The 27,953-nt window shown below is 40.1% G+C and overlaps 3 protein-coding genes and 1 non-coding gene across 5 annotated transcripts in view; 2 read left to right on the top strand and 2 right to left on the bottom strand.

The window, feature by feature from the left end:
* The window catches only part of smc5 (structural maintenance of chromosomes 5), a 33,119-nt gene extending 27,097 nt beyond the window's left edge, over window positions 1–6,022 (bottom strand). The window contains 1 exon segment of the mRNA XM_034209278.1: window positions 5,763–6,022. Within this exon segment, the coding sequence (XP_034065169.1) occupies window positions 5,763–5,914 (152 nt within the window). The 5' untranslated portion in view covers window positions 5,915–6,022.
* Window positions 6,023–8,799: 2,777 nt separating this feature from the next.
* Window positions 8,800–9,181, bottom strand: LOC117542121. The gene has a single exon (XR_004568380.1).
* A 1,106-nt stretch (window positions 9,182–10,287) lies between these two features.
* Window positions 10,288–14,340, top strand: zgc:195245 (uncharacterized protein LOC565483 homolog). Of its 2 annotated transcripts, none has more exons than XM_034208925.1 (5): window positions 10,288–10,428; window positions 11,619–11,646; window positions 12,102–12,252; window positions 12,840–12,984; window positions 13,604–14,340. In XM_034208925.1, the coding sequence occupies exons 1-5, from the start codon at window positions 10,408–10,410 to the stop codon at window positions 13,694–13,696; spliced, it is 438 nt and encodes a 145-aa protein (XP_034064816.1). In that variant the 5' UTR covers window positions 10,288–10,407; the 3' UTR covers window positions 13,697–14,340. The 2 variants fall into 2 exon arrangements, with proteins under 2 accessions (XP_034064816.1, XP_034064817.1); XM_034208926.1 differs by lacking the exon at window positions 10,288–10,428 and adding an exon at window positions 11,031–11,129.
* A 1,860-nt stretch (window positions 14,341–16,200) lies between these two features.
* inavaa (innate immunity activator a) lies at window positions 16,201–27,644 on the top strand. Its single transcript, XM_034208924.1, has 10 exons — window positions 16,201–16,310; window positions 20,623–20,719; window positions 21,164–21,297; window positions 21,942–22,064; window positions 22,160–22,394; window positions 22,499–22,552; window positions 23,262–23,469; window positions 23,896–24,042; window positions 25,745–26,423; window positions 26,882–27,644. The coding sequence occupies exons 2-10, from the start codon at window positions 20,656–20,658 to the stop codon at window positions 26,972–26,974; spliced, it is 1,737 nt and encodes a 578-aa protein (XP_034064815.1). The 5' UTR covers window positions 16,201–16,310; window positions 20,623–20,655; the 3' UTR covers window positions 26,975–27,644.
* Window positions 27,645–27,953: the final 309 nt, after the last annotated feature.

Raw genomic sequence — 27,953 nt, 5'->3', positions numbered from 1 at the left:
GAACGGTTTTGCACAAAACCCAGCTGAACACTGTGTCTACAGTAAAGGAATAGAAAATGAGAGGATCATTCTGATTATTTGGGTGGATGACTTAGTTATCGCAGCTAATGATATTCACACAATTAATACTGTGAAAGAAATGTTGAGCACAAAATTCAAAATGAAGGATGTTGGGAAACTTAAACATTTCCTAGGCATTGACTTTACTCAGGAAAAAGGGAGAAATAAAGATGGGTCAAAAGAAATTCATTACAAAAATACTGGAAAAGTTTGGTATGAATGACTGTAAGCCAAGGTCCATCACATGTGAACAGAAATAAACTTTGATGATGATGGTGAAGCTGTTGATGCAACACAATATCGTGAAGTGGTAGGCAGCTTAATATATTTAATGACATCTACACGGCCTGATCTAAGTTGGATAGTCAGTAAACTGTCACAGTATTTTTCAGAGCCAAAAGAACAACACTGGCTAACTGCTAAACATGTATTGAGGTACTTAAAGGGCACAATTAATCAGGAGCTATGTTTTAAACAACAAGATGAAAAACTGAAACTTGTTGCATACTGTGATGCAGATTGGGCAACAGACCAAAGTGACAGACGGAGTATAACAGGGTACTGTTTTAGTCTAACTAGCAATGGGCCTGTTATTTCTTGGAGATCAAAGAAACAGCAACCAGTAGCTTTGTCGACATGTGAGGCAGAGTACGTGGCACTGGCTGCCACAGCACAAGAGAGTTTGTATCTTGTGCTGCTAATAGAGAGCATGGACAGTGAGGGTCAATATACTCCTGTGAAAATCTTTGAAGATAACCAGGGTGCAATTGCTCTATCCAAGAACCCAGTATGTCGTCAACGATGTACACATGTGGATATCAAGTATCATTTTGTTCGAACTGTACTGAGTGATAACATGATAACCATTGACTATTGCCCTACAGCTGATATGGTTGCTGATATTTTCACTAAGCCTGCAACAAAGGTCAAAAGTGAGAAATTTGTAAAGTATTTGTTTGGAATGTAAATAACCCCAGAAATGTAAAACACTGTGTTATTGTGCAAGTGTATAAGGTGTTTACATTTGAATTCATGTTGAGAAATTGTGCAGTATAAGAGTAAGTGGGGGTGTTGAATTATAATATATGAATTTGTTTATTTAATACTCTTATACTAATCACTTCCTGTATTCCCGTGATAAAAGGGACATGCGCAATAAAACGTGTCACTTCCAGTTGAAGAAAAGCCGACGGTGTATGTGTGTATTTATTCCTCTGTCACGTTAAACTATGTTCACGGTATTCCTGCACTAAGGTGAAGTCGTCAAATGATCTGTGCACGATCCAAGTAGACGGAAGGAATGAGGTATTTGCGGTCTACAATGACAAAGAGCCTGTCAAGTTTGGCTGTAAGGCAAGTTTATTTATATAGCACTTTTCTGTACGCGACAATTCAAAGCAAAGACAATAAAATAATTAAAATAAACACCACAGGTATACAATACATGTTTAAAAAGGCATACTGTAGTGCGAATATGAGCAGCTCAATTAAAAGCAGCCAAAGATATATGTTTTTAGTCTCGATTTAAAAATAGTAAGCGTTTCTGCAGACATGCATCATTTGGGTAGTTTGTTCCAGATTGTCGGGGCATAATAGCTAAATGCTGCCTCTCCATGTTTTGATTTTACTCTCGGAACCGATAGCAGACCCGTCCCAGAAGACCTGAGGCACCTGATGGCTCGTAATTATGTAGGAGTTAAACAATATACTTTGGTCCTAAACCAGGGGTGGGGAACCTCCGGCCCCCGGGCCGTATACGGCCCGCGAGACCATTTGGTACGGCCCTCGAGGTAATTTATAAACACACGCAAAAAAGAAAAAAATTTAAGAAATCTAGACCGCAAAAGAATTAAACAAGCGAGTGCCTGTTTTTCCTGGCCACGGTCAGGGTCCATGAACACAACACGAGCCTAACGGCCCGTCCACACAGCGGCGTGCGTTGACGCTTGCCGGCGGGCGTGTCTGACACTCGACCAACAACCAATCACATGAAACTCCCGCCCCTGACACACAAGCAGCGGTTTGATTGGCTAGAGCTTGTACTGGCATATGATTCGATTGGCTGACGCTTCTGCCGAGGCATCAAAAGTTGAACATTGCTCAACTTTTGCAGCGAGCCACGCCAGCAACGCTACGCTTCCCACGATGCAGTTTGGCTAAAAGTGACGTCACCCCATTCAAAGGGAATGGGCAGAAGCGATGGAAGCTTCAACGCACGCCGCTGTGTGGACGGGCCGTAACATGTCATCACGTGGTATTAGTGTTGCACGGTGTACCGATACTTGAAAGGTACCGCGATACCCTGCCGTTAAAAACGGTACGATTCCTCCGTTTCATTAGTATCGGTACTTTAAGAATGACGGGGAAAAGTACTCCGGTGAGAAAGCGCCGTTTTAATAAGAGCCGTGTGTGTCCCTCCCCTCTCTCGTGCACGCGGCCACGCGCTAGCTGCCAGAGCATGTGAGAAAACGAGAAGCATGGCTGCAAGTGGGAGTGCAACTGCCGCTGCGCCTCGGCTTGTTGACAAAAAAGACGCCGGAAGCGAAATGTGGAAGTATTTGAGCTATATCTCTGACAGTGAGGGCAAGCCTACGGACACCACGAGGCCTGTCTGTGAGAAATGTTTTAGATCCCTGCAAACCAAGGGAGCCAACACATCAGACTTGGCTAAGCACCCGCCGACCGGAATCCAGAGCTGTTTAAAGAATTTAAAGACAGACAGGTTAGCGAATGTGATAGATAACATAATTACATCATGCTCAGCCCATGCCCTCAAATCTAAGTCAAACAAGTGTAATTTATTTTGTGACAAACGAACGTTTTCGTAGTTTGACGAGGCAATTAATGGCAATGATAACTGTCTAATATGGCTATCTTTTTAGCTAACTTACCAATGTGGCTAACATCTGCAATATACATGTTGTTAATAATTATTTATATTACTGTACTATTTATTACATGTTAATAAAATATTTAAAAAATTATATTTTATAAAACAAAAAAGTTGTTTGAGATGCTTAATTTTATTTAATACGAATTCTTGTCATTTATTTTGTTTATTGTTCTCATTGTTTAAAAGTTTGTGTTATGGTTATGGTGTGAAATAAAGCACAATAATTACATTTAAGACTGTTTCCCTTTTTTTTTAGAAAAGTATCGAAAAATAATCGGAATCGCAATTCTTGACTTGGTATCGGTATCGAAACCAAAATGTTGGTATCGTGACAACACCACGTAGTATATGTCTCGTCTGACAGGGGTGCAGTTCTGACGGAGAGCACCAGAACGTCGCTCGGGTGCTTCATAAATGTCAGTACCCACAAGGAGCCGTACACATGCCGCAGTTTCTGCGTGGCTGTGTCTCTAGTTGTAAGCCCAGTGGCGATCTGTTCATCTGTCATTCTGATCATACAGTCAATAACTTTGTTGTTTTTAGCATCTGGTTAGCTAGCTATGCTAACGAATATAAGAAGCTTTTTCTCCAACCAGTGAGGTAGAGGCACATCTTTATATGGTCATTATAGTTATAACAAAATAAGAGAATAAAGTAAACAGGTATAAAATACTATATGACAGTAAAAAAAAGTTAATAAACAAGAATACAGTTTGAAAGGAGAGTGATTTGTAAAATATCCATAAAGAAAAAGAAATCTGTTTACAGTTCTGTTTCATATGGATGTTGAGAGATGTATCCATAGATCTCTTAATGTTGCTCTCAAAGTGCACCAGATTGATGCTTTTAACTTCAACATTTAAAAAAGAAATCTTCCCGGGGGAGCACACATCTTGTGTCCATATCTTTCTGTTTTGGTGGTCATGCCACACCGTGCACGTGCATGTATGCACGAGTCATGGTGAGATATCTGGATTCAGAGGTTGCTTTTTCTTTACACAGCATGAAAGAAAGGCCAAATGAATGGGCTGTGATTTTAGTATTTTAAGCAGAGGTCAATAATTTGTACGGCCCCCGGAGGATGTTGTCAACATTGAAATGGCCCTTGAGAGGAAAAAGGTTCCCCACCCGTCCTAAACCATGTAATGATTTAAAAACTAGCAATAGTACTTTAAAATCAATTATTTGGCCGATTGGAAGCCAATGTAGAGGTTTCAGAACCGGACTGATGTGATCCACTCTTTTAATGTTAGTGAGGACACGTGCAGCAGTGTTCTGAATCAGCTGCAGCTTTCTGATGGATTTTTTTTGTCAGCCCTGTGAATACACTATTGCAGTAGTCGAGTCTACTAAAGATAAAAGCATGGACAAGCTTTTCTAAGTCCTGTTGTGACATTAGTTTTTTAATCCTCGATATGTTCTTCAGGCTGCACTCAGCATTGAATCAAAATGCACCATAGCTTTAAATCTTAATAAGTTTGTGAGGCGTTTTGCTGAACAAGATGGTAATCGCCACATTCAGCTGTTATAGGCATGCCAACTTGATGCTCTGCTCATGGATGACTCGAAGAGCATAATAAACTGTTGAGATGATGACCTTACGTGTGTAAATATATTTTTCTTCTTTGTGGGGGTCTGCCCCCAAAAAACTGTTTTAAGTCCTGAGAAAGTCAAATAAGACGTAAAACTACACTGCCCAGACAAAAAAAAGTAACCACTTTGATTTAACTAGGCCAGGAGGTAAGGACTTTCCACTGGATAATAGCTGCAGCGATGTATATGTTTTAGCTGAATACACGTTTTTTAACCCTAACTGATGCAGTTAGTCACTTCTTTAATGTTTGTTCTTTTTGATGTAATGTCAAGGTTGCAACTGTTTGCAATGAAGTTGTGGGGCGCTGAACTGTTCCTTTGATTCTTTTGATATATGATAGTAATTACTTGTCTTTCAAATTTGAAGGAGGGTGAGCAAGCATCTTCAGGAACATTCATCAACATTAACTCCTCCAAAAAATATAGTTTATTTAATAATAACACTGAATATGTGAATCATAACAGTGATTGACAGCTGGTAGGAATAATATGATTGTTAATAGTATCATATTAATTTAGACAAACATCAACGAGACAGTTAATTAATGTACTTATTGTAGCAGTCTGCATAGATTTGGTACCCCTGCTGGTCTAAGAGTGAGACAAACTCATTCAGTTAAAATTCATTAAATTAAGTCTGCCACCTTATATATTTATATTTAAGGCTTTACTGATGTGCCAGAATAATGTCACCAAATGTTATTGAGTTAAAATAAATATTGTGGCTTTCCAAGTTAACATTAATTGATATGACTACGATTAAATCAGCATATACTTCTGCCAGGGGATGCCACCCCTGAAATTATCCTGCCACCCGATGAATATTTGTCTAGATCCGCCCCTGGGACTGGGGTACGTTGTAATGTGATGTTACATGTTATAAGGAGAGTAGCGAGTGACGCAATTTATAGTTTGAATTTGTACGTCAACAAGTGTATGACTCAAAGGACTCGGGTTAATGGAGAGGGGAGACTCGTCACTCCCAGGTCATTACTAGGATCCGGGTTAATGCTGCTGCTTAACCCACAACTGACGATGTTCATATGCAGGTCTCATGAATGATAGAGTACCAGGAAGCGTTAACTATGCTAGCATGTTTGCTATGAATGTGGCCATCCAGCTATCATCAAGATAATAATATGTATACATTATATTATGACTGGTGGCAGTTGAGTTTCAGTCTACAGACGGTTGTTCTCTGTTGTTGATAACTTACAGGAAGTTTTTCATGGTGAGGCGAAATATCGATCCCTCCACAAAACGACCCTCCACTCCAGTCCCATCGGGCTGACTGTCGTTCGCTATGCTGTTGGAAGTCTGAGAGCCGACCACCTGACTTCGTCGCTGTTTTTTGCTGGTCGACGCCATGGTGAATTAAAAGAGAAGACTGTCAAGCGAACACAGCACCTGTGAGTTCGTTCTTATCCATTCACGCATTTGGGCGCGCTTCCTCCTAGTATTTACTGAAAGCTGGTTGGACTAAAGAGGTCACGTGGATACACGTCAATGTGACGCCGTCGTCCACGATAACGATCATTATCGCGAGATACAAGATACAATGCACAAAGTGAGTCAACCTCTGCATTTTTTGTTTCACTTTATTATTATAGTTTTCATATACATAATATATAATGGAATATAAAGACTCTCCCTAATACATCCATGGATACAGCATATAACCAACTCATATATGTCTTTACTAGTGGAAAAATTATGCAGTAATTGCATTGATGTAAACAAATAAATATTAAGATATAACATATTATTTGACAGGGCATAACATGTTTTGAGATTTAAGTCAGGAATAAGGATATTAAATAAGTTCTGTAGCATAAAATGCATAATCTATTCCTTCATTGTATATACACATTTGAACATGACAATAAATGAAACCGACATAGACGTGAGGTTATGTGTGTGTATGTAGTTTTTAAGACAATATGTAGGAGAAGTGTAGACAAGCGTGTTTTCATAATGTAGAAAACATTTTGTGGTTCAGTTTAATTGTATTGCATAAAACAGAGAGGTTTCAGGACTATACTACACGTATTGTGTAGTATAGTCCATGCATTGTGTACAAATCCATGCATTTGTTACTTCAAGGCTGGATTATTGTAACTCTTTATTATCAGGGTGTACCAAGAAGTCAGTCAAGTCGCTTCAGCTGATTCAAAATGCTGCAGCTCTTGTACTAACCAGAGTTAGGAAAAGGGACCACATTACTCCTGTTCTGGCTGCCTTACACTGGCTCCCTATAGAACACAGGATATAATTTAAAATTCTTATTCTCGCCTACAAAGCCCTTAATGGGCAGGCGCCATCTTACCTTAAATAACTCATTATACCCTACTGTCCTACTAGGCATTGCATTCCAATAATGCAGGGTTGTTGGTTGTTCCTAGAGTCTCTAAAAGTACAATGGGAGCCAGAGCCTTTTCTTATCAAGCTCCACATTTGTGGAATCAGCTTCCAGTTTGTGTTCGGGCGGCAGACACCCTATCCGTTTTTAAGAGTGCGCTTAAGACCTTCCTTTTTGATAAAGCTTATAGTTAGGGCTGATTAGATTCAACACATAGTTTTGCTGATATAGGCTTAGTTTGTCCGGGGACATCTTACTTCTTCCTTCTCTCTGTCTGTACCTGTGTACTCTCATGTTCCGATTAACCCAGCTTCCCCAAATGTCTGTCTTTTTGGTGTCTATATACGCCGGGAGCCGGAGTCATGGATGATCCTGTGGTCCTGTGTCCTGCATCGCGAGCCCTGGATGGATATCCTCGTGGATTCATCTTCCTATTATACACACATGCATTTCCAAACATTTGGACTACCTATGTTGCAAATGTATTATCTTTTCAATTTACACACGGCATCTATTGCACGTCTGTCCGTCCTGGGAGAGGGATCCCTCCTCTGTTGCTCTCCCTGAGGTTTCTCCCATTTTTCCCTTTAAACTGTGGGTTTTCTCCGGAAGTTTTTCCTTGTACGATGTGAGGGTCTAAGGACAGAGGGTGTCGTATTGTCATACTGATATTCTGAACAATCTGTGAAGACCACTGAGACAAATGTAACATTTGTGATATTGGGCTATATAAATAAACATTGATTGTTATATTTGGGGTGGATAAAATATTAGAAACAAGTCAGTCATAGGATTTATTGCAGGGCATTTTATCAAGAGTGAATGTATCTTACCCAGGTATACCTGATGAAACTGGCAACTGAGTGAAAACACACAGGACAATATATGTTTATTTGTTTCCCCACGTTTATTTTAAGACGATACTAACTGGTAGTAGACGTGGAATCAAATGAAGGATGTTAGGCTACATACTATAGACATATTTTTGCATAAATGCACTAACAATTGTTCAGCCAAAAGCTAATGGGGTGGGGATATTCAAAGTTCTTCATTTATAGTTTTCCTAGCAAACATTTCATCCTTGTGCTTTCCCAGTTTGGTTCTTGCTGATCTGCAGCAGAGGTATAGAAACACTAAAGCGGCACATGTCCTAAAATGAACTCAGTTACACAATTGCTTCCAAAAAGACGACAGGAGCTTCTTTGTGGCTTTATACAAATTGCTAAAGGAATCTCTTAACAGCCAGTATGGATAGGAGGAAAAACTGCTGCACCTACATTTAAATTCATTTGTGGGTAAGGCTTCAACAAAGAATTTGAAGAATGTTAACGTAAAGTGGAGCAAACGGTCAGCTACAATACTTGGTTTTTTAACTGGTTAGGTAAAACAAGTAAAGCTACTCTAATTTGAATCAACCCCTCCCAACTTCACGAGTGGGGGGAAATAACTGCATAACAAAACATGTTCTCCTTCCGTCTACCACTCATAATCACGAGGTACATTTAAATGTCTTCACCTCTTACATTTGAATACTCTAGCTCTACGTTTATCCCCAGTATTTCAGACTAGTACCTTCTAGTCTGAAATATGCTCAACGTTTGAAAGTCTGTTAACGCAACACCTGAAATGTACCTTCTTGAACTCTTCACGGGTACATCTTCTAAACAAACTTACTGTACCATAACTTTAAGAGGTCTAAATCTAATTATTTTTCACCTCCGGGTTGTAGTAAACGTCCAGACAGTTTATCAGTAAAAACAAAAGCGGGCAGGACCTTAGAATATGACATTGTGTTTTTGCAACAATGAAAACTAGCGGTGCCTCGTACTGTATATCAATGAGCTTCTTACGATCAATATCCGTCCAGGTACCTCACGCTGCTTCTCGGTTGTGGTTAGATCAGAATCGCTTCTTTACTCAGTGTCCGTCGTGAAGCTTGAGATGAACCCAAACTCACTAGAACTAGTATATCTGATCAACTCATCACCTCTGACCACAACATTGAAGCGTGGAGGCCCTCGCTAACATATCGCATCTACTCATCGCCATAGAGGCTCGAGAGCGCTTTTCCTATCATTTCCAGTCGGAGCAGAGCCAAACTCAGACCAGATCAAATAAGATCACTGTGTAGATTTAGGAGGAACACATTCACACACTCAAACATACCACATGTACTCACACAAACACTCGTCTAACACGCTCGCACCATTCAAACGCCATTCAAACTGTGAGCGCGAAGAACATCCGGGTCGCCTTTAAAGCTAAATGCCGCAAGGAATCATGGGACATTGAAAGTAGCATGTGTTTGTGAGCATAGTGACCTCATGTGGCCATTAATGGAAAATACATTTCCTCATTTTTGTCTGTTTCTTACATTAAACGAGCAAGTCTATGAACACAACTGTGGAATATACATATAAAACTGCCATTGTCATTTGATCTATCAACATCTTTCAATCAGCCATTTGTGAGGAAAATCACCTGAATCATTGTAAATACCTTCTGAATTTAAGGTTTTAAATATACAGTGGCTTAAGAAACACAAATGTGAACCATTCATGTTTTGAAAGAATAAACTGGTGATATTTTTACACACACTTAAACTCAAACACATACACTTTTCTCCTACTATTAATTGCAGTGCAGAATGTTTTGTATGTTCTGTGTTTTTTTTATCCTGAGTCGGTTTAATCCATTTGTTTGTTTAGTTGGTTCGAGCCTTAAAGGCCTACAAGTAAACAGGACTTTTATTAAGCATTAGCTGGAAACCTTATATACATTGCATTGTTAGTGCCTGCATTATAACATTCACATACAATTAAATAAACAAACAAATAAATGATAAAGATTGTGCCACGTCATTTCAGTTATAGAGCTGATCAGAAACCACACAATAGCTACTGTAACCTAGATTGTCTGCTGACAAGGCATTGTGACCTGAAACCGAGTTTTAGAAATGTTGATTAAGCACATTTAGAATAATTTCCATCTCAATGTAAAGTATTGAGTAAAGTATCCATCTCAATGTAAAGTATCTATCCCAATGTAAAGTATAACTAACCGAGTTTAAATACAGCAAATACAATGCCAAAAACGACTCATTGCAAATGATGTGTTTACTTTGAATATCTCTAATAGAGAACTATTATTGAGTGAAAAATATGCTTCACCAAACAACATGTTGTTTGAGTTTACTTGTTATAGTGCCGTGTTAGATTGGTTTTAAGCTGCACTTACGTCTGCAGCAGCCACCTAATCTAGCATGCTATTCCCTGTGGGGGTTGTGCAGTAATCTTGAAAGCGTAATAAGATTTTAGTGGACAGTAACACTTTTGTCTAGAGCTAGGTGGCACATTCATTCTGAGGAGCCCTCATCAACAATTCTTGGATTCAGCAAAGAAACAGACAGCAGATAGACGATGTGAGGAGATGTGATTCTTTTTAACAATGGACTAAGAAACACCGTTACTGCACAGAAACAGTGCACTTACCACTTCCTTCCATGGCGTCAACTCCAAAAAAAGTGAGTTGTTTTATCTCACTTTAGTTGTATCTGGTTAAGAAGTGGCCAACGCCTGGTGGCCATCTGTCAGAGGTTTAGTTTACTTCTGTCAGACTGTTACTGTATTTACAGTTGTTTCTTTTCAATTCTATGACCAATACACTAATATCCCTCTTTATATTATGTAGAATCATGTTACAGAATCATTCATTTATGAATCGCTTTAGGAGAATCAGGCAAGCATCAAAAGTGTTTCTATCCATCCTACATTGATTCTTAAATTATTAACCTTACGCAGAAATACTGCTGACACCATATGCTGCATGTAGACGTGACTTATCTTTGTCACAATGAAAAACATTAGTTCTTTCAATTGTAAGGGTTCTCATGTTACAATGCATATGAGAACAAACAACCATTTAACCAAAAGTGTAGGGTCAGCTGTTTATAGCATTTCAGAGCATCTGTTCTAGAGAGAAAGACAATTATGAGATTAGGTGGAGCGATTTTTCTGGAATCAATCCCAGCCCTGCAGGCTCTGACTGGAACAATGGCGTGCAGCAGGTCAGACGCCCGTCAGGTTATCTGTCAGCTCTAAACTCTCTGCTGGAGCCTGAGGAGGGACAGGATCTGGAGGCTTAAAAGTCTCTGACAGGAACATAACAAGACACAAACAGTATTGGGCTCCTGGAAGCCCAGAAACAGAGCTCAGTGATCTTATGGTGAGCTGTGAGGCAGTTTATTAAAGAAGCATGCTTGACTTACAGCAGCATCTACCATCTGTTACTCCCTCTCCTCCTGAATATCTGATTTCAGCGGGTGTGGCAAAGGTTTCTGTCTGGTCGAGTTACAGGCATACCAAGTGTTCATCTTGTGTTCCTAGGTGTAAATACATGCAGATCCTTACATCATTTTCTTTTTTGAATGAATGGGATCCCAACGTTGGTCCTGTTTTGATCGCTGTCTGACAAAGCTGTTACATCAGTTTGCTGCAAGTCAACACAGATCACCTGCTGAGGCGTGCTGCCTCAACAGGCCCTGTCCGTTCACCATATTACAGTATTTAATTGAACCCCAAATCTAATCATTTATGAAATAAAAAAGTATAATTAATGGTAACATGTTTGGCTCAGCTAGTAACAATAGAATACTTGAACTAGATACTAACAGAATGTCTCTTCATTTTTTATTTCACCCTTTTAAACCTACAGAAACCAGGATATGGAAATCACAAGAAAGGTATTTATCACACAAAAGCTGAACGTAAATGGAAATAGTATTCTAAAACAGTTGATTATACTGATGATTAGAATATTTGATTGATAGAAAGGGTCACATGCTTACAATCTTATATTTAAATGCTTAAGCTATGAGATGTATCAAGTAGATGAATCAATGCATTTGAATGATTGACTGATCTATAATCATCTGTTTGATGAATACATTAGGAATGATTTGATATAATTATCTTATACCTACTTGACATACATTTTATTTAAATGCTGTTCACTCAATTCACAATTATATTTGTAAATACTTTGTGGTTAAAATCTTAAATTAACAACGTCAATGATGCAGTAGTTTTAAACATTTGTCTACTGATCCATGTCAAGACTTCTCAGAAGGAGTGTTCAGATCTGAGGAGGTACAAGTAAAAGGAAGAGATACAGTATGAGTTGTTTTGTGTTCCTTAGAGGCGTCTGTTGGCCGCCAGCGTCTGTCCCGTCAGTCCACAGCAGACGGCAGCGGGGACGAGGCCCTCCAGCCCCGCAGACTGAACGGCTCCCCAGTGTTGGTGCCGAGCTACCAGAACCTGCACCGGGAGCTGATGCTCAGCCATAAACGGTACAGGAGGTCCAGCTCATAAAAACAACAACATACCCGTCTGAGCTTAAAGGTCCCCTATTATACTGTTTTTCATCAATATAATATAGGTCTCAGATATATACAAAACCTGTCTCCAAATACCAAACAGATCATTGTAGCATCCCATAATCCCCTCTGTTTCAGCCCTGTTCCAAAAGTGCTGTTACTTTAGATGAAAATAAGGAGCCCCTCCCCACGCCCCTCTGAGAGAGATTTGGTTAAAAAGAACACAAAGGTGCTCTATGAGGATATTCAGGAGATTCAGGAGATAAGGTGGGCGGGTGTTACCTTGGTTGGTGATTGGCTAATTGTTACACAAGCGAGCCAACAAATCGTTATGACATCATAAAGTGGCCAAAATCTGATCAGCTCATTTTCAGACAGGTTTTTATATAAATGGATCAGGACAAAAAGAGAGCGAATCTTTTTTCCTGAAACTTTCAGAATCTCTTTCCACAGAGGGGACACATTTTGGATTTTGCATAATAGGTGACCTTTAATGTGGTCAACATTTGAAGCAGAGCATGTTGGACTGTGTGTGTAACTGTGATTGACTGACCCTGAAGGGGCCTGTTTCCTGAGGAGAGACCAGAGCTGAAGCGAGTGCTGGAGCAGCGCAGACTGGAGCTGCACAAGGAGGAGGAGCTGGCCAAACAGCGGCCCTCAGATCTGGAGACAGAGCTCCGCAAGAGGCAGCAGAAGATGCGAGAGGTAAACAGAAGCACATAACAAACAGCTGAGAGACAATAAAGGAGTCATAAAGTACAAATACATTCACTTTGGCCAACTCATACAGGGGCAGTTTTTAGTGTTAAAACAAGGGATTTTCAGGGTCAATACCAGCAGTTAGTCTGCTCTAAAACATAGGCCTACTGCACTGAAATCAAATGTTGAGGTATTTAACTTGAGTATTTACTTTTTCTGCTACTTGAAACTCCCACTTCATTCAATTTCATAGGGAAATAGCCAATCATGCTTAATACTACATTTAATTTATATGACGGGGTAAGGTGTTCATTTTTAAATGTAGATCTAACATTTAAAGAAAAACATATGGTTAGCCTAAAAATACAATGCATTGTTGTATATTAAACCAGTTTTTCCCAAACATATTAGCTTGTGGCCCATTATTAAAAAAAAAGCTACAACAATAAACCCATAACAATAGGTGCAATCCCAAGGTTTAAAAACAACTAACCACATTTTTAGGCCAAATCTGACCTTGTTATTTTCCAAAAATATTGAATTCTTGGTGATTGAAATGTTGTTTCTGGTGTTGGTCTGGACTAGGATGAGGTGCATGACACTGACTTTTCTTTTGTCTTTCCAGTATGAGCAGGAGGAGATCAGGCAGCGGGAAAACCAGCAGACGATCCCGGAGTTTGTCCGTGTGAAGGACAACCTGAGGCGGACACAGACGTGAGGCCCCGAGCCTCCCATCAGCCCCTGAAGTATTTCACCATAGTGGCCCAATTCACATTGTCACTGAGTGTGAAAACAAACAAACAAAAGCATCACAGGCATCATGTCATTACACATGTCTTAGAGAATTACATCTAAACATATTATAATTAATAAGGATCATGCAGGAAACATGTTTATTTCCAAAAAGCAAAGCCATGTCAAGAAAAAGACAGGTTGCAGCATTTTAACTCTATTTTTGTCAGGGGTCTTTGTGCGACCCGTTTAACTTTGTTACAGTTCAATTGCGGATGAGGGAGTGAAAGTACTTATTTTGTATTTCTAATTATGTGGATCAACAATTGTTGAGGACCAGAAGATGGATATTTGTTATGTTTTTTTATGGTGATTTACCTATTATATTGTTCAACTTCTCATACTTCCTCTTGGATTAACGTTTGTTTAGAGTACGGATCACATCTTTTTAATTCCATTTACTTTTTGTAAGATCACTATACAATTGTTAACAGAGACAGTTCTCAGCAGAACCGTTTTCTATTCATAGAAATCCCCTACAATGTGCATGTTTGTGTATCTGTTTCTGTCATGACTTCTGGATCTTCGTGTGTCCATGTGCTGTGGAAATAAAATACTTTATGGTTTGCAGAGATGTGTTGTTTTGTTACAATTCAAAGCAGTGGCGATTGATTTGCATGCATCTCTTCTCCCTGAGGACTCTCGCGCTTCTTTCACATGGATATTGGACTTTGTTTAATTAGCTGATCTTTTCATTCCATCACGGGACGAGAGGAGAGAGCTCAGGCCATCTGGAGGAGCCTTTTCAGGATATAGAGGAATACCCAAGGGCCTGGTAAAGGAACTGGAAACATTTGGGATAGTCAGGGAAGCCACCGGCTATAGGCAAATGTCAGAATTACATTTAGACTTTATACATAATCAGTGGGAAAAAGAGGTAATCAGATCTTAATTTAAATAAGGAAACTTTACTTGTAAAGAATATAAAAGAAAAAAGTACACAATAGGTTTGTTATTATTATCTACACCATTTAATATTATGAGATTATTAATACTAATACATTAAGCTCTAATGCCATGGAATAAACCTCCCTAAATGTCACCGTACTTTTAGAAATTAGCCATGTTAAAAATAAAATAAAAACCCAAATGTACAAAATAGCATTGTTTAATATGTCCTTTCATTTTCTCTTTTTGTGGTCGTTCTTTTACATTATGTGTTGTCTCTATTTGTGACATCTTGAGAACCCTGTTGTGTTTACGTTTTCTGTGTATGATTTTCACTTAAATCTATATGGCGTTGTTATCTGTTAGGCTACTTCTAACTAAGATTTTGAAAGGCATTTAGAATAGAATGTATTATTATTAAAAAGTCTGATATTCTGCAGCAAAGCATATCTCTGTTACTTTGCAGATTATATAATGTCTAAGATATTTTATGAGCAGATACAATATTATATGCTATAAATGTCGTTTTGATTATCCCCTCCTGAACCAGCAACTACCTTTAAATGCTCCTTACAGATTAATAGTAAAAGCATGATCCTATTTAGCTTTGAGTCTGGATGGTGGTGCTTTAACCACATTTGATACTCTGACCTGAGGGGTCTCGGAGCAGAATAAGGGGTTAAGAGTTATTTAATGTAAAGCGGAGCAAGACCATGTAGGGATTTAAAATAAATCACTAGGGTTTTGATCTACACATCATTATTGATCATTAATAAGGGACTTTATTGGTCATTTAATTTATTTGTTTGATTGTATTTTCCCAGTCAATATGTATGTGGTAGCCTACTACTATTGTTATTGAGTTGAATTAAATGTGGGCCTGACTATTTATATTGTGAGTAAAGTGAGAATCAATTAACAACAGTCATGTATTTGTAGGTTAAGCTATAGCAGTTTATAAAGTAGGTCTAATTAACATTCAATTGATGGAAACATTCATTTCTAAATGTTATTCAAATACGTAGGGTATAACATAGCCTTTGATTCTGGAAAGGGGTATAGTGCATGATGACTACTTTTACGTTTGACTTTCATCTTGGCAAAAACAACAAAATGTATTTGTTTTCATCATCATCATGGCGGAATGTCGGGGTGAGTATGGTCTTGTTTTTACCACCACTACTTACTCACCAGCTGTCCTGGCTTTTACCAAAACTTGTCTCTCCCCCCGGCCATTCTTCTTTTGTGCCTCTTTCCAAAGTAAAAGCCCCCTCAGTGGGTCGCGTGCTGTGTCAATATAAGCAGAGCGTGTCTGGAGAGTTAGCAGCGTCGGACCAAACCATTTATGAAGAGTCTGGGGAGATCACCGGTACATGTTAATGTTCATTTCCTAGTTAGAAACTTATTTAAATGAAATAAAAATAAATTATGAGAGAGTACATAGAGTTTATAAGACAATGTAAAGGAAAAATAAGTTTACTTGTGTGTCAAAAAAGAAGTCATAGCAAATGTATTTTACATGGTTCCCCCGTCACTGAGACAGTGGTGTTGACTGAAACAGATGTCCCAAGCGTCGCTTTCACATCTGAGCAGCAGAGAAAGTCTGAACACAGCGGAGAGGATGCTATAGAGGAGAAGATAATAAACTCAAGGTGAGTACACAATACTTTAAATAGGTTAACAACATGATATATAATGGGAGCATTACTGCAACCAGCATTAAGCTAGGATGAAGTGTGTGATGGATGTGTTAATGTTACAAATCGGTAAACGTTTTTGTAACTCTATAGAGCCAATAGCCTACATTAATTTGCTATTTGTGCTGCATTATATGAGTCTTTAAACATATGATTAATATTATTAAGATAAGGGTGACTCTTATTCAGTGTTGTAAAGTAACTAAAGTGCATTTGTACAAGTCATGTACTTCATTATATGAGTTAACGTTGAGTATTTAATGTTTCTATTACTTTGTACTCCTACATCACTACAATGTACTCTCTTTCTAACTGAATTTAAAAATACCAGTCACTTTGCAGACTTAACATTCAAAATTCTGAAAATATAATGCATATTCTGTTGATATTTAAAGTAGTCCTAATGTGTGTTTATTATAGTATGTACTTTAAATTAAGTGCACTTTTACACAGGATTTTAAATGGACAATTCAATAACGTGATAGCCTTTTTTTACTTAGTAAAGTAGTAGTTTCAGTCTTAGTAAAGTAACCAGAAGATCCAAAAGGGATCTGACTTCTTCATTAAAAAATGCAATTAAATATAAATCAGTTCCTATACTTGGAAGGGAGGTTGAGTCTCTGCAGTGTAGTAACTTGTCTGTGTATTGTACCATATATGCACATGTGCTTTCACTGATTAACAACTCTAATGTAATTGTGGCAGCAGGCTGGTTGCTGGCAGTTGTTTGTGCCCACTGCAATAAACACAATCTCCATCAGTCCACATGTTGACAGACATGCAGTGCTACTGTGGTGTTATAGACAACACCTCTGTGTGGTTTTGCCCCCGCAGTCCCCCTTTTCATTTTGTAAACGGTGGGTACTTGTGGGTGAAAAGCTGTAACCACATCCTGCCACAACAGCCTGAGATGACCACCAGTGGCCTTTCAGAGGCCTCAGAAATGATGACTCAGAGGGACAAGGTGTCATGATCCCTGGGCAGCCCTTCAGCCTCTAGGGAACAATGGAGCATCTCTTCTTGCGCTCTGTATTTACGCTGTCGTTTGGCTGGGACAGAGCTGGTATGTCTGGCCAGCATATGGCCTCCAGTGACTGAGCGCAGGCCGGTATGGTGCTTATTACCCCTGCATTGTCTCTGCTGGAAAACGAAGACCCCTGCACTTCTTAACAGTATTGTTCTGACAAAGAAAATAACCTGACAGTGTCGCTGTCTTTGATACAGACTACTCAAAATAACCGTGGCTTTTTATGCTATCTCTGCATGTTGACACCATTGGTGGAAGAACACTTTGATCTTTTACTTTGGTATGGTAAAAACTACAGTCGTATATTAGTATATATACTATTGGATTGCATTATAAGTGTGATGCATTCATGTGTTTAATGCTGCAGCTGGTAAATATACTATACTACCTCATGAAATACATCATCATGTATTAGTTTAGTTTGTTATACTTTGTATCAATAATCTAAAACTACAACTTTTGAAATAAATGTAGTGCAGTTAAAGGGACAGTATTTGCTTTCAAAATGTAGTAGAGCAGAAGCACGTAATGGAAAGTAAGTTCAAAACATAAGTTAAGTTCAAAACATGCGTAAATGCACTCAGTTACTTTCCACCACTGTTTGCTGCCGTCTGTGCAGTTTTACACTCAGTGACAAAGATCTGACTCCAGTGTTCCAACAAAACACTTTCTTTTTTTTGTCCTCCTGCCGGTCTCCCACATTGATGCACTTTTCTTCCAGCAGCCCATATTGTGTGCAGAGTGGATCCATTTTGCTGAATGGATTTTGGCTTTTCGTCAGACTCTGAAATAAGGCATGCTGTAAAGTCGTTAGGTTTCTTCCATGGTATCAGCACTCAGTGGAGAGTCTTAATTACAGGGTTTGAACAGGCCTCGGTCTGGTTTCAGGCATCCCTCACTGTTCCCCCCGGCGAGGCTGCATGGTCCCCATTGGTAATTCCAGGGCCGACCACAGTGGTAATGAGCGCGGCGGTGGTGGCAGCATTCCAGGAGATCGCAGCTCCAAAGGCTCATGGGAAAGGGTGGTGGGGGGAAGTCTGGGAGACAGTGAATCCACATCATGATCTCTTGCCATAAACACCCACTTCCGTAGATGATACACGGTCACGGTCTGATGAGTGGCGAGGATGGGAGGGATGGTCCGCTCCCTGACACGGTTCTAGATAGACTTAATTAGTGATGATCACATGCCCCGCAATCAAGATATTTTGACTACATCAATCAAGCCGGGTGGAGACTGTGCTATCAGCAGCTATCCCTCCAGGAAATGGCCTGCTATTCCTGTTACGCTCAATCAAGAAAAGTATTGTTTTTTTGGCTCTCATAGAGCACTCCCTCAAGCTTGTATGTAAGCTATGACAAATGGCATCAACATCTTGGCAATAAGCTGCAACTTCTGGTGAGATCTGCTGTTTTAGTGAGATCTGCTGATTTTCCCAAAAGCACCCACCCACTCACACAGCCTAGACCTCCGACCACAGACTCTTGTGAAAGTCTTCAGAGAGTTATGGGGTGTAGGTGGGTAAATCCTGCAGTACCCTGCCTGTCTCTGATTACCAGGCTGGATTCCTGTTGACGTCTTTAGTTTGAGAACGCTGCAGCATGGAGACATGTGTGTGAACGTGCAGCAGACCTTGCACAGTAAAAACTCAGCACTGTTCCTTTCCCCATCTCTCACTGCTGCCTTGTCTCAATATTGGCCCCACAACGAGTCGTCAGCAGATATGGTGCCCACAGCAGATTATTGAGACTGGTCGGTGGATACAGGGCCTTTGTTGCAGTGTTGTTGTACTGACTCGAGCAGCCTGTGCCTCATTGTACTTTACAGCTGCTCATAGCTGCGTCAGTTCACATGAGTTGCGATGGTGAATGGGTCAGGCCGCTGAGATCCACAATAATATCCTGTCCACCTCCGTGTCCTCCTGGTCCCTACAGGAAGGCCTGATACCAATCTCCAAACACAGAGGATGAGACATGAGCTGAGGATTATACATGGCCGCCTTATGATCACAATCATTTATACCATGTCTGTTTTCATCTAGCCTTCCCTTTTATTCCGGACTAGAGCTGCGAAGATTAGTCTATTTATAGTCAATTCAATAGACAGAAATATAAAACTGTAAAGTCATAGTCAACTCAATAACTTTGGGTTGACATTTTACAAACCAAACGATTCATCAATTAACCTAGAAAATATCATCTTATTTATCATTGATACAAATGATTGTTATTATCAGTCTTATTCCTGATTTACGTCACATCATTTGGTTCTGAAATGAAGATTTGTTTCCATGATATAAATAAAGAAACTTCTTGACGAAATACTTGAGGCTAATGATATCCTTTAATCACTTAGTTGGCTGTCAAATGTTCTCTTTTGATCTGCAGGCCTTCTTTAAGAGAGGGTGGTTGCTGTCATGTGAGATTCAGGAAAAATGGATTAACCTAAGAAAATGTTGTCATGACGCAATTTCTCCAAAACAGGAACCCACAGACCCCTGGCCAGGTTTAAAAGGCCTCGACTTATCCCTAAATGTTTACTCCAATTTGCTGTCGCCATTGTTTTCTTCTTCTTGTTGTCGCATCTTGGTTTTTGTTTATTGTCAGTCAGATGTTTTAGGGACAGCAACAGTGGAACAGAGCGGGCCATAAACATGAATTGCGCTCGTCTGTTTGTGAAAGTGTGTTAGTGAAATGGGCAGGGACCTTGTGCTCTGATGCTACGTGGACAAGCCCAGCATTGAGACATTCTTCCACTTCAAAGCCCCTGAGGGTTTTCTGGACACTGGTTGAATAGGAGCTGAGGGAGGGGTGCGTGGGGGGAACAGGTGCAGTCCATGAGTGGGGTAATTCCTGCTGCCATCTGCTTTCTTTTTCGGGGTCTGGGCTCTTTAAACGCCCTCTGACACGCCTCATGGAGACACGCTCTCCTAGCCAGCCGCACCGTGCCCCGTCACCATGGCACCACGATTCGGATTAACCCCTGCACATGTGCCGAGTCAACCGTGGGGGTCTGCCTCTTTTGTGAGGGAGAAAGAGCTGGAGGAGGAGGGGGACGGGGGGATGGAGAGCTGTATGGATAAGTGTGTGAAAAGACACTCGCCAGTCATTCACTTCTGTTAAGTTAAGCAGCAGCAGGGAGCATGAATGAAGCCATGTGGTGTGAAAACAACAGGGGAATCTGTACAAGTGATCAATCTTATTTTTACTAATCTCAGTTATATGTGCTTATTTGAACAGGTACTTCTATAAACTTAAGAGCAGATAGTCAAGATGACGGCCATCGAGAGTAAAGAGGAGATCAGTGACACTGACAGCGGGATAATCGTGCACTCTGGTAAGAAAATCACCACAAAATACCACATCTGATTTCCATGTATGTCATTTATAAGTGAGCATAATTAAACTTAAAACCTTGAAAAGAGCAAGTTCATGTCAGATTGTTGAATTTATTTATAATTTAGCAACTTGTTTCTAACTTACTAACGAATAAAATCATGTGATGCTCACAAGTTGCAATTTTTCAAAAGCCACTATGAATTTGATACACAATGTAGGCACAAAAAGAAAACGTTCAGGTCATAAAAATGATGAAGAAAGCCTTATTTAAGTTCAGACTTACTTTATCGTCCCTCTGGCAAATTTGCCCTGGAAATCTGGGTGTCTTCAGTATGATATACCCGCAAAACACAATTAAAAAGGCATTAATACGTGCATCCATTAAATGCACATTACCATCTACATCAGAAAAAAACTGAACATATTTTCTGTGTGTCTGCAGTCCCTGACAGCCCTGTGTCCCCGGTGAAGGACCTGACCACACACACCAGAGCCCTGAAGCTGAAGCACCAGTCTCTGGAGGAGCGTCTGGAGCTCTGCCTGCTGGAGCTCAGGCAGCTCTGCATCAGGGAGGCGGTAAGTCATCTCTAGATGTAAACATGTACATAATGTTATTTAAAGGTCACCTATTATGCAACATCCACCTTTTCATGTCTTTTATACAAACATATGTCCCCTGTGCGTTAAGAGATTCAGAAAGTTTCATGAAAAAAAGAATCTCTCTCTTTTTGTCCTGATCCATTTATATAAAAACCTCAGCAAAATCAGCTGATCGCATTTTGGCCATTTTGTGATGTCACAATTTCTTTTTTGGGTTATGCAACCATTAGACAATAACATACCAAGGTAACACCCGCCCACCTTCTCACCTGAATCTCCTCCTAGAGCACCATTGTGTTCTTTCAAACCAAACACTTGGCAGAGGGGCGTTGGGAGTGGCAGGTCATTTGTATTTAAAGCTACAGACCCAGAATCAGCACTTTTGAAACCGGGCTGAAACAGAGGGGTTTATGGGATGCTACAATGATCTGTTTAGTATTTCGAGCCAAACACTTCAGAGACATGTTTTGTTTACACCTGAGACTGAGACCTACAATATATTGTTGAAAAATAGTAAAGTAGGGGACCTTTAAAGTAGGTCTAAATGGTATAGGTTATAGTACTACTATAGTACTCAAACTTGTCCCTCTTTGGTAATCATTACTTTTTTGAATTGACAGGAGCTGACTGGCGAGCTGCCCTCAGATTATCCTCTGATGCCAGATGAGAAGCTTCCCCGGGTCAGAAGGAGGATCGGAGCTTCCTTCAAGCTCGACGAAGGTCTGATCCATGTGAATGAACAGGTAGGAGCCGCCATCAGTGGATAATGTTTTTGTGCGATGAAAGAGATGATCATTTATCAGCTTAGACTAAATGTCAGAACTTGTGTTTATCCTAGGATTCAAAGCTGCAAGTGCTGGAAACTGACCTGGCTGTTCAGAGGCAAATTTATGAGGCGTCCCGCAAACTGTCCCTGGAGGGCAAGCTCAGCAAACCACAGAAGAAGAGTCGACTGCAGCAGTGCAAGAGGGAGGAGAAGAAGGTGAAGGATCTGCAGGAAGCCGTGTTCCAGCAGAGGATCAAGAGTGAATGCAACTCCCCATGCATCAGCGTCTCTAACAGCAACAACAAAGGTGAGGACGCTGCTGCCCTCCTGAGGACAAACTGCGCATCGCACTCCTGAACACACTCGGTGGGTTTGATGTACATCTTTAAAACGTGTCCTTTCTGTCTGCAGATCTGTGCATGTCTGATGACAGCTCCCTGTCTGATGTGGTGGCCCTGGATGATGGTGAGTGGAGAGTACATTTGTAAATATAAGATTATCATCACTCTGACTCTGACCAGCATGCTTAGATTAGGACATACATTAGAAAGGAAGACCTTTCCCTGACACCCATATATATAATGCATTGTAAACATAGTGTTAATGAATTGTAAAAATGTCTTATAGCACTGTACGATTATAGTTCTAAGCACATATCAATATTCATTATGGTTTATACAAATAATCATTCCATAATATCAAGCATTTTATAATGACTTAAAAATGTAAGGTATCAAAATACCTTATATTTGCTGGTCACTCACTGACATCGTTTTTTGCAATCCATACCTAAAATGCATTATATTCATAGGCTTTATATGATTATACTGCATATAGTATGATTAAAAGGCATTGTTCAAATATTATATTGTATTACAACTATGGGAATTATAATGAAATTAGCAAATGATGAACTATTATGATGCTTGACATTATACTTAATAATGTGTAATGATTATCGTTAAAGGCATTCTGAATATTTTGAGGGCTTTTTAGAATGCATTGCTCGAAGCAGATTATATTGCATTACAAGTATGTTTATGATGCAGTATAGACCTGGGCCTCATAGAAAGTACTGCCTTAGGAATTAGAAGTATTAATGATCATTTTGGGTGGTGATATTTTGAAGCAGCAGGAAACTGACATGTTTGATGTTTTCTGTGATCGTCCACAGACGTAGACTCGTCCAGCCCTCTCTCTCCTCCAGTTTTGGGCTACTCCGATCCCCTCCAGCTGTCATCCAGCAGCCACCAGTCATCGAGCCAGCTCAGCGTGGAGTACCAGCGCTCGCCCATCCAGAACTCTCCGTGGAAAGAGTCCAGTCTGGATCCGCCTTACCGGAAACCCCCAAACCCTCGCTCTGCTGGCAGCAGCAGGTCCAGGTAAGAGTCTGAATGTTTAATAACAACCTGTCCAATACATCTAATACAACTGCACTGGGTAGAGTGTGTCAACCAAGGTTAATATATTCTTTTGTTATTTAATTGTACAAGACTCAATGGAAAAAAACTGGGGATTAATTAAATGTCAAGTTTGTTTAAAGCTTTTTAATTGGGATATTTTAGAGTTTTTTTGTTTTTTTAACCACGTAATTGTTTCATTTTAATCACATCTTTAGTACCGGATATTGTTATTATATAGTTTTAGTTTGCAACATTATTTTCTACTGCTTATTTTCACTTAGTTTACTATAATAACCCTGGTGTCAACAAGACTAAAATATATAAACTTAATAACAAATAAAATAAACAAGAATCTTACTGTCTGTCTTCATATCCCACATCATGCTTTCCCCCCCTTGTTCACAGTAGTCCAGCAGGAACCCAGATACCTGCAGAGAGCATAATTCCTCTGTCTCAGTTCATAAGGAACGCGGCCATGCGTCAGAACCACTCCTGCAGCGCCCCTTCCACCCCCGAGCTGCACGTACGCCGACAGTACACCCAGTCCTTCAGGTACAGACAACTCAGATTCATTAGCACACTTATGCACAAAGAGCATTACTCTCAACTAATAAACATTTGAATACACTCAATCATAGATCCCATTTTTCAGGAGTGTTATTGTTTTCAACGTTGTTGTATCAACATTGAAAACACTCCAGGGGGGTATACTACGAAGCAGGATTTTCGCTTAGCCGGCTAAATTCAGGGAAAACTCCGGCTTTCCGGTCCTACGAAGCTGGTTCTCTTTTTAGCAGGCTAGATCTCCATGGTAACTTATGCTTAGCGGCTAACCTGGTCGGGACCAGGTTAGGTTGCAGGCTAAGAGCTCAACTCAGTGAAAGCACTGCCTGCTGACCAATCAGAGCTCAGTGTGCGGAGTTTAAAGCGATCAAGTCATATTACAGGAGAAAGGAAATACAGAAAAGCTGCCGTCGCAGGAAAGACGGCCGGCAAAAATCACCGACTGTGTGAACGTGAACATTAATAGAATATCACCTCCATCTTCAGAGCAATCTGACTATTATAACATTAGCGTTAAGAAAGCTTACTTAAATATCTGCCACAACATAAGTAACCGGATCAGAGTAACATTAAGTACAGTCCGCGGCATATCACTTCATAATGTATCATATGTTCTTATCTGAGTCAGCTGAGCCGTATCTGGCCGTGCAACACTCACAGTGTCACATACTGTATGCAGAAGAATTATTTTAAGCAACACATTAAGTTGACGAAACACTCGAGTCAAATGTAATTAAAGTCAGATCGTGTTTTAGACGGGGCAGTGATATCATAAACCTGTTAATGTACGCATTCAAACACTTTTTCTTTTACCAGCTGTATTCACCTTGCAGGTGCAGCTATGTGGCTTTTATCCTGGATAAAGTGTTTAAGTCATGGATGTTTAAAGTTTAACTTCTTCATTTTTGACTAGTATTAAAGTTCACTTTTAATTCAGGAAGTATGACGCTGCGCTGTCAGTGCGCTTCTCCATGTTTGTGATTGGTCGAATGCTCCAGATACCACCCCTTTCATGTGAACGCGCACCTAACTAGATAGGACACGGCTGGCTTGAGCGATCCACTTGATAACCAGCGTCGTAGTACAGTTTAGCGAGAGCGCGTATGTTTTGGATTAGGCCAACCGGCTAACTCAAACATATCCTGGTTAGGTTGAACCAGCTTCGTAGTATAGGCCCCAGTAGGACTCAGATGAGGATGTTGCACTTTTCCTTGTACATGTGATGTTTTGGTGTTGTTGTTTTTTTGTTTTGTTTCTTTCCGTTAACTGTCAAGTGGGAACTAAGTATTTTTTGTAGTAAGTTTTTGTGTTTCTCTTATTTTCCTACAATACTGTTATGATTGGCTGTGAATAAGAAAATATGAAGGACAGACCATCTATTTCTATTTATTAAAATGTCTTTGAGAAAGGGGCAGGTAATATACGATTATCTTTCTTCTCCCTGCTCCTTTTCGGTTATGGCGTGTTTATAGAGACATGTTTTATATATAATTGTTATACATTAAGTTGTGCATACCATGAACGGAACAAATAAAATATCCTATTTTTCTATCTATTTAATATCATTTCTGTTTTATAACGGAGGCAACTTTTAAGTAACCCAATTTGGCTGGAGATAAACTAAATATCTTTTGAATCTGGAAACAACGTGTGCTATCATTTTACAATTTCTCATGATGTGTCTCCACAGACTTCCCAAAAAGAAGCTGCCTGCTGACCTGGAGCGTCTGGGCTCAGAGAACAATCGGGGACGAACCAGGCTGCCTCAGCGAAGATGCTTTGCTGACTTCATGGTGCGTACTCCGGAGTATTCGCCCTTACGTCCTTACCAGTCCAGCTCGGAGGACAGCAGCTCGGAGCACTCCTCCTCCTCCTACATCAGCTCCCCCGGCAGGGAGAAACCCACCGAGATGCCCAAGCTCTGCCCGCCGCCTTACGGGTTCCACTTCGGAGCGCAGAAGAAAGCGATCCCCAACTTCTCCAGCTCACCCAAGAACATCAACCAGTGTCAGCCCAGCCCCGCCTACACCAGGGCCGAGGCTGTCCCCCTCTCCCCTCAGGACCCAGACATTGGACAGAGCTTCCTGTCCCCCCTTCCTCATCCTGCGGCACTCAGCCCTCAGCAGATACACTGGCAGGAGGCAGCATTGTCCCAGAGCAGAATCCTAAAGCCCCCTCCGCCGTACACCAGGCTGGTGCGCACGCCCTCGCTGAATGAGTACCCTAACCACGCCGTCCGGCTGCTGCCCAGGGACATCGTGTCGGAGGAGTTGAAGTCGTGGCATCAGAGGAATCAGCTGCAGAGGAATCAGCAGAGCCCCCTGAGCGTCAGGAGCCCCACCTCGCTTCATCTGCCTCCATTCAGACAGGTTGGTACTGATTATCATTTCAAAATGATAAATGCCCCTAAGAAACATGTTTGATGGAGTTATCACGGCTGCCGCTAGTCTGTTGATTATTTAATAAATTCATATTAATATATCAATCAATGTCCATCTATCTTCTGGAATCAAAGGGTGAACATTTAAAAGTTGTGTTTTTTACTCAAAACTCTATTTTAATAACTAAAGAAATCCCTAGGGTCTTTCGCGATGTGTTTATTGCTGACGTTGACATTGGGATGACGATTTAAACATTATGCGACACTAATGACATGGAGAAGCAGTAATAGGTATTTCTGTTTGAAATCACATATTAGTTGATTTTTAAAATAATATTGACAATTAAAATAGCTGAAAATGGTTCTTCTGATGAACTCACTTGATGCTAATATGTATATGTACTGAAATCTTGAGCTGAACACTGATTTCATGACTGTTTTCCGCAGGGTTTGGGTCACGTGATTCTGCAGAGGGCCGCAGACGGGACCCCCCTCCAGTGGTTTATTGCGGAGGACGCTGAGATTGTGAGCCAGGTGTAGCGGAGACCTCTCGCTCTGCATATCCCTCTCTATTTATCGCTGTATTTATTTGAACTCTCTGTGAGATTGTATGTTGACATGATGGAAAACACGCGGACCTATCGGTACCCAGATGAGTGCATTTCTCTTTTTCACAGTTGTTTTTTTATTTAAAACTTAATGTATGGTGTATTTCAGTTTTATTTATATTAAAACATTTCCTAATAGATATTTCTAAAAGCATTCAGAAGTGAATTAAGGTTCATGCAAACAGATCTAAAAAGCATTTGCTGTGGTTTCAAGAATTTCTTTGTGTCTGGCACACATTTTGCACATGCAATTCATTCACACTAGTTTTCAAATACATTTCCAAATCTTAATATAATATTTTATTCTTTATTTATCTGTTACTAAGAGTTTCCCCGATTCAACAAGTAGATTTATTAACAAAATGCTGATATGAATTTGAACATGCATCTCTCTTTTTTTAAAGTTAAATATAGTTCAAGTTTAACATCTAACCATGACGTGAGAACTCAACGTTTGCTATTAACTTTTGAGTATTAATCACTGATGCCTTAAACAGTGGTTTGATGAATGTTTTCACTGCAGTTTGGTGTTTTCTTACTAACCGAGTGATTATATCAGTTTTGATATGTTTTGTATATTTATAATAAACAGCTGAAAGTTACATGTGTGGCTTTGTGACCTAGAAGGTGAATTATCAGAGTATTTCAAGGGGAAAATCCACTTTTTCATGTCTTTTATACATAAACATGTGTCCTCTCTGCGTAAAGAGATTCTGAAAGTTTCAGAAAAAAAGATTCTCTCTCTTTTCGTCCTGATCCATTTATATAAAAACCTGTCTGAAAATGAGCTGATCAGACTTTAGCCACGTTATGATGTCATAACGATTTGTTTGGCTTGTGTAACCTTTAGCCAGTAACCAACCAAGGTACCCCCCCCCCACCTTATCACCTGAATCTTCTCCTAGAGCACC

The sequence above is a fragment of the Gymnodraco acuticeps genome, unplaced genomic scaffold (genome assembly GCF_902827175.1).
Source record: "Gymnodraco acuticeps unplaced genomic scaffold, fGymAcu1.1, whole genome shotgun sequence".
NCBI lineage: Eukaryota > Metazoa > Chordata > Actinopteri > Perciformes > Bathydraconidae > Gymnodraco > Gymnodraco acuticeps.
The sequence above is the reverse complement of the archived record's forward strand: the minus strand, read 5'-3'. Positions and strand labels throughout refer to the sequence as shown.

Coding starts and splice junctions, on each gene's coding strand:
- zgc:195245 (XM_034208925.1), top strand. CDS start 10,408: ATGGCGTCAACTCCAAAAAAA. Junction 10,429..11,618: donor TGGCGTCAACTCCAAAAAAA/GTGAGTTGTTTT, acceptor TTAAACCTACAG/AAACCAGGATATGGAAATCA. Junction 12,253..12,839: donor CTGATGCTCAGCCATAAACG/GTACAGGAGGTC, acceptor CTGACCCTGAAG/GGGCCTGTTTCCTGAGGAGA.
- inavaa (XM_034208924.1), top strand. CDS start 20,656: ATGACGGCCATCGAGAGTAAAGAGGAGATCAGTGACACTGACAGCGGG. Junction 21,298..21,941: donor AGCTCTGCATCAGGGAGGCG/GTAAGTCATCTC, acceptor TTGAATTGACAG/GAGCTGACTGGCGAGCTGCC. Junction 22,065..22,159: donor TGATCCATGTGAATGAACAG/GTAGGAGCCGCC, acceptor TGTTTATCCTAG/GATTCAAAGCTGCAAGTGCT.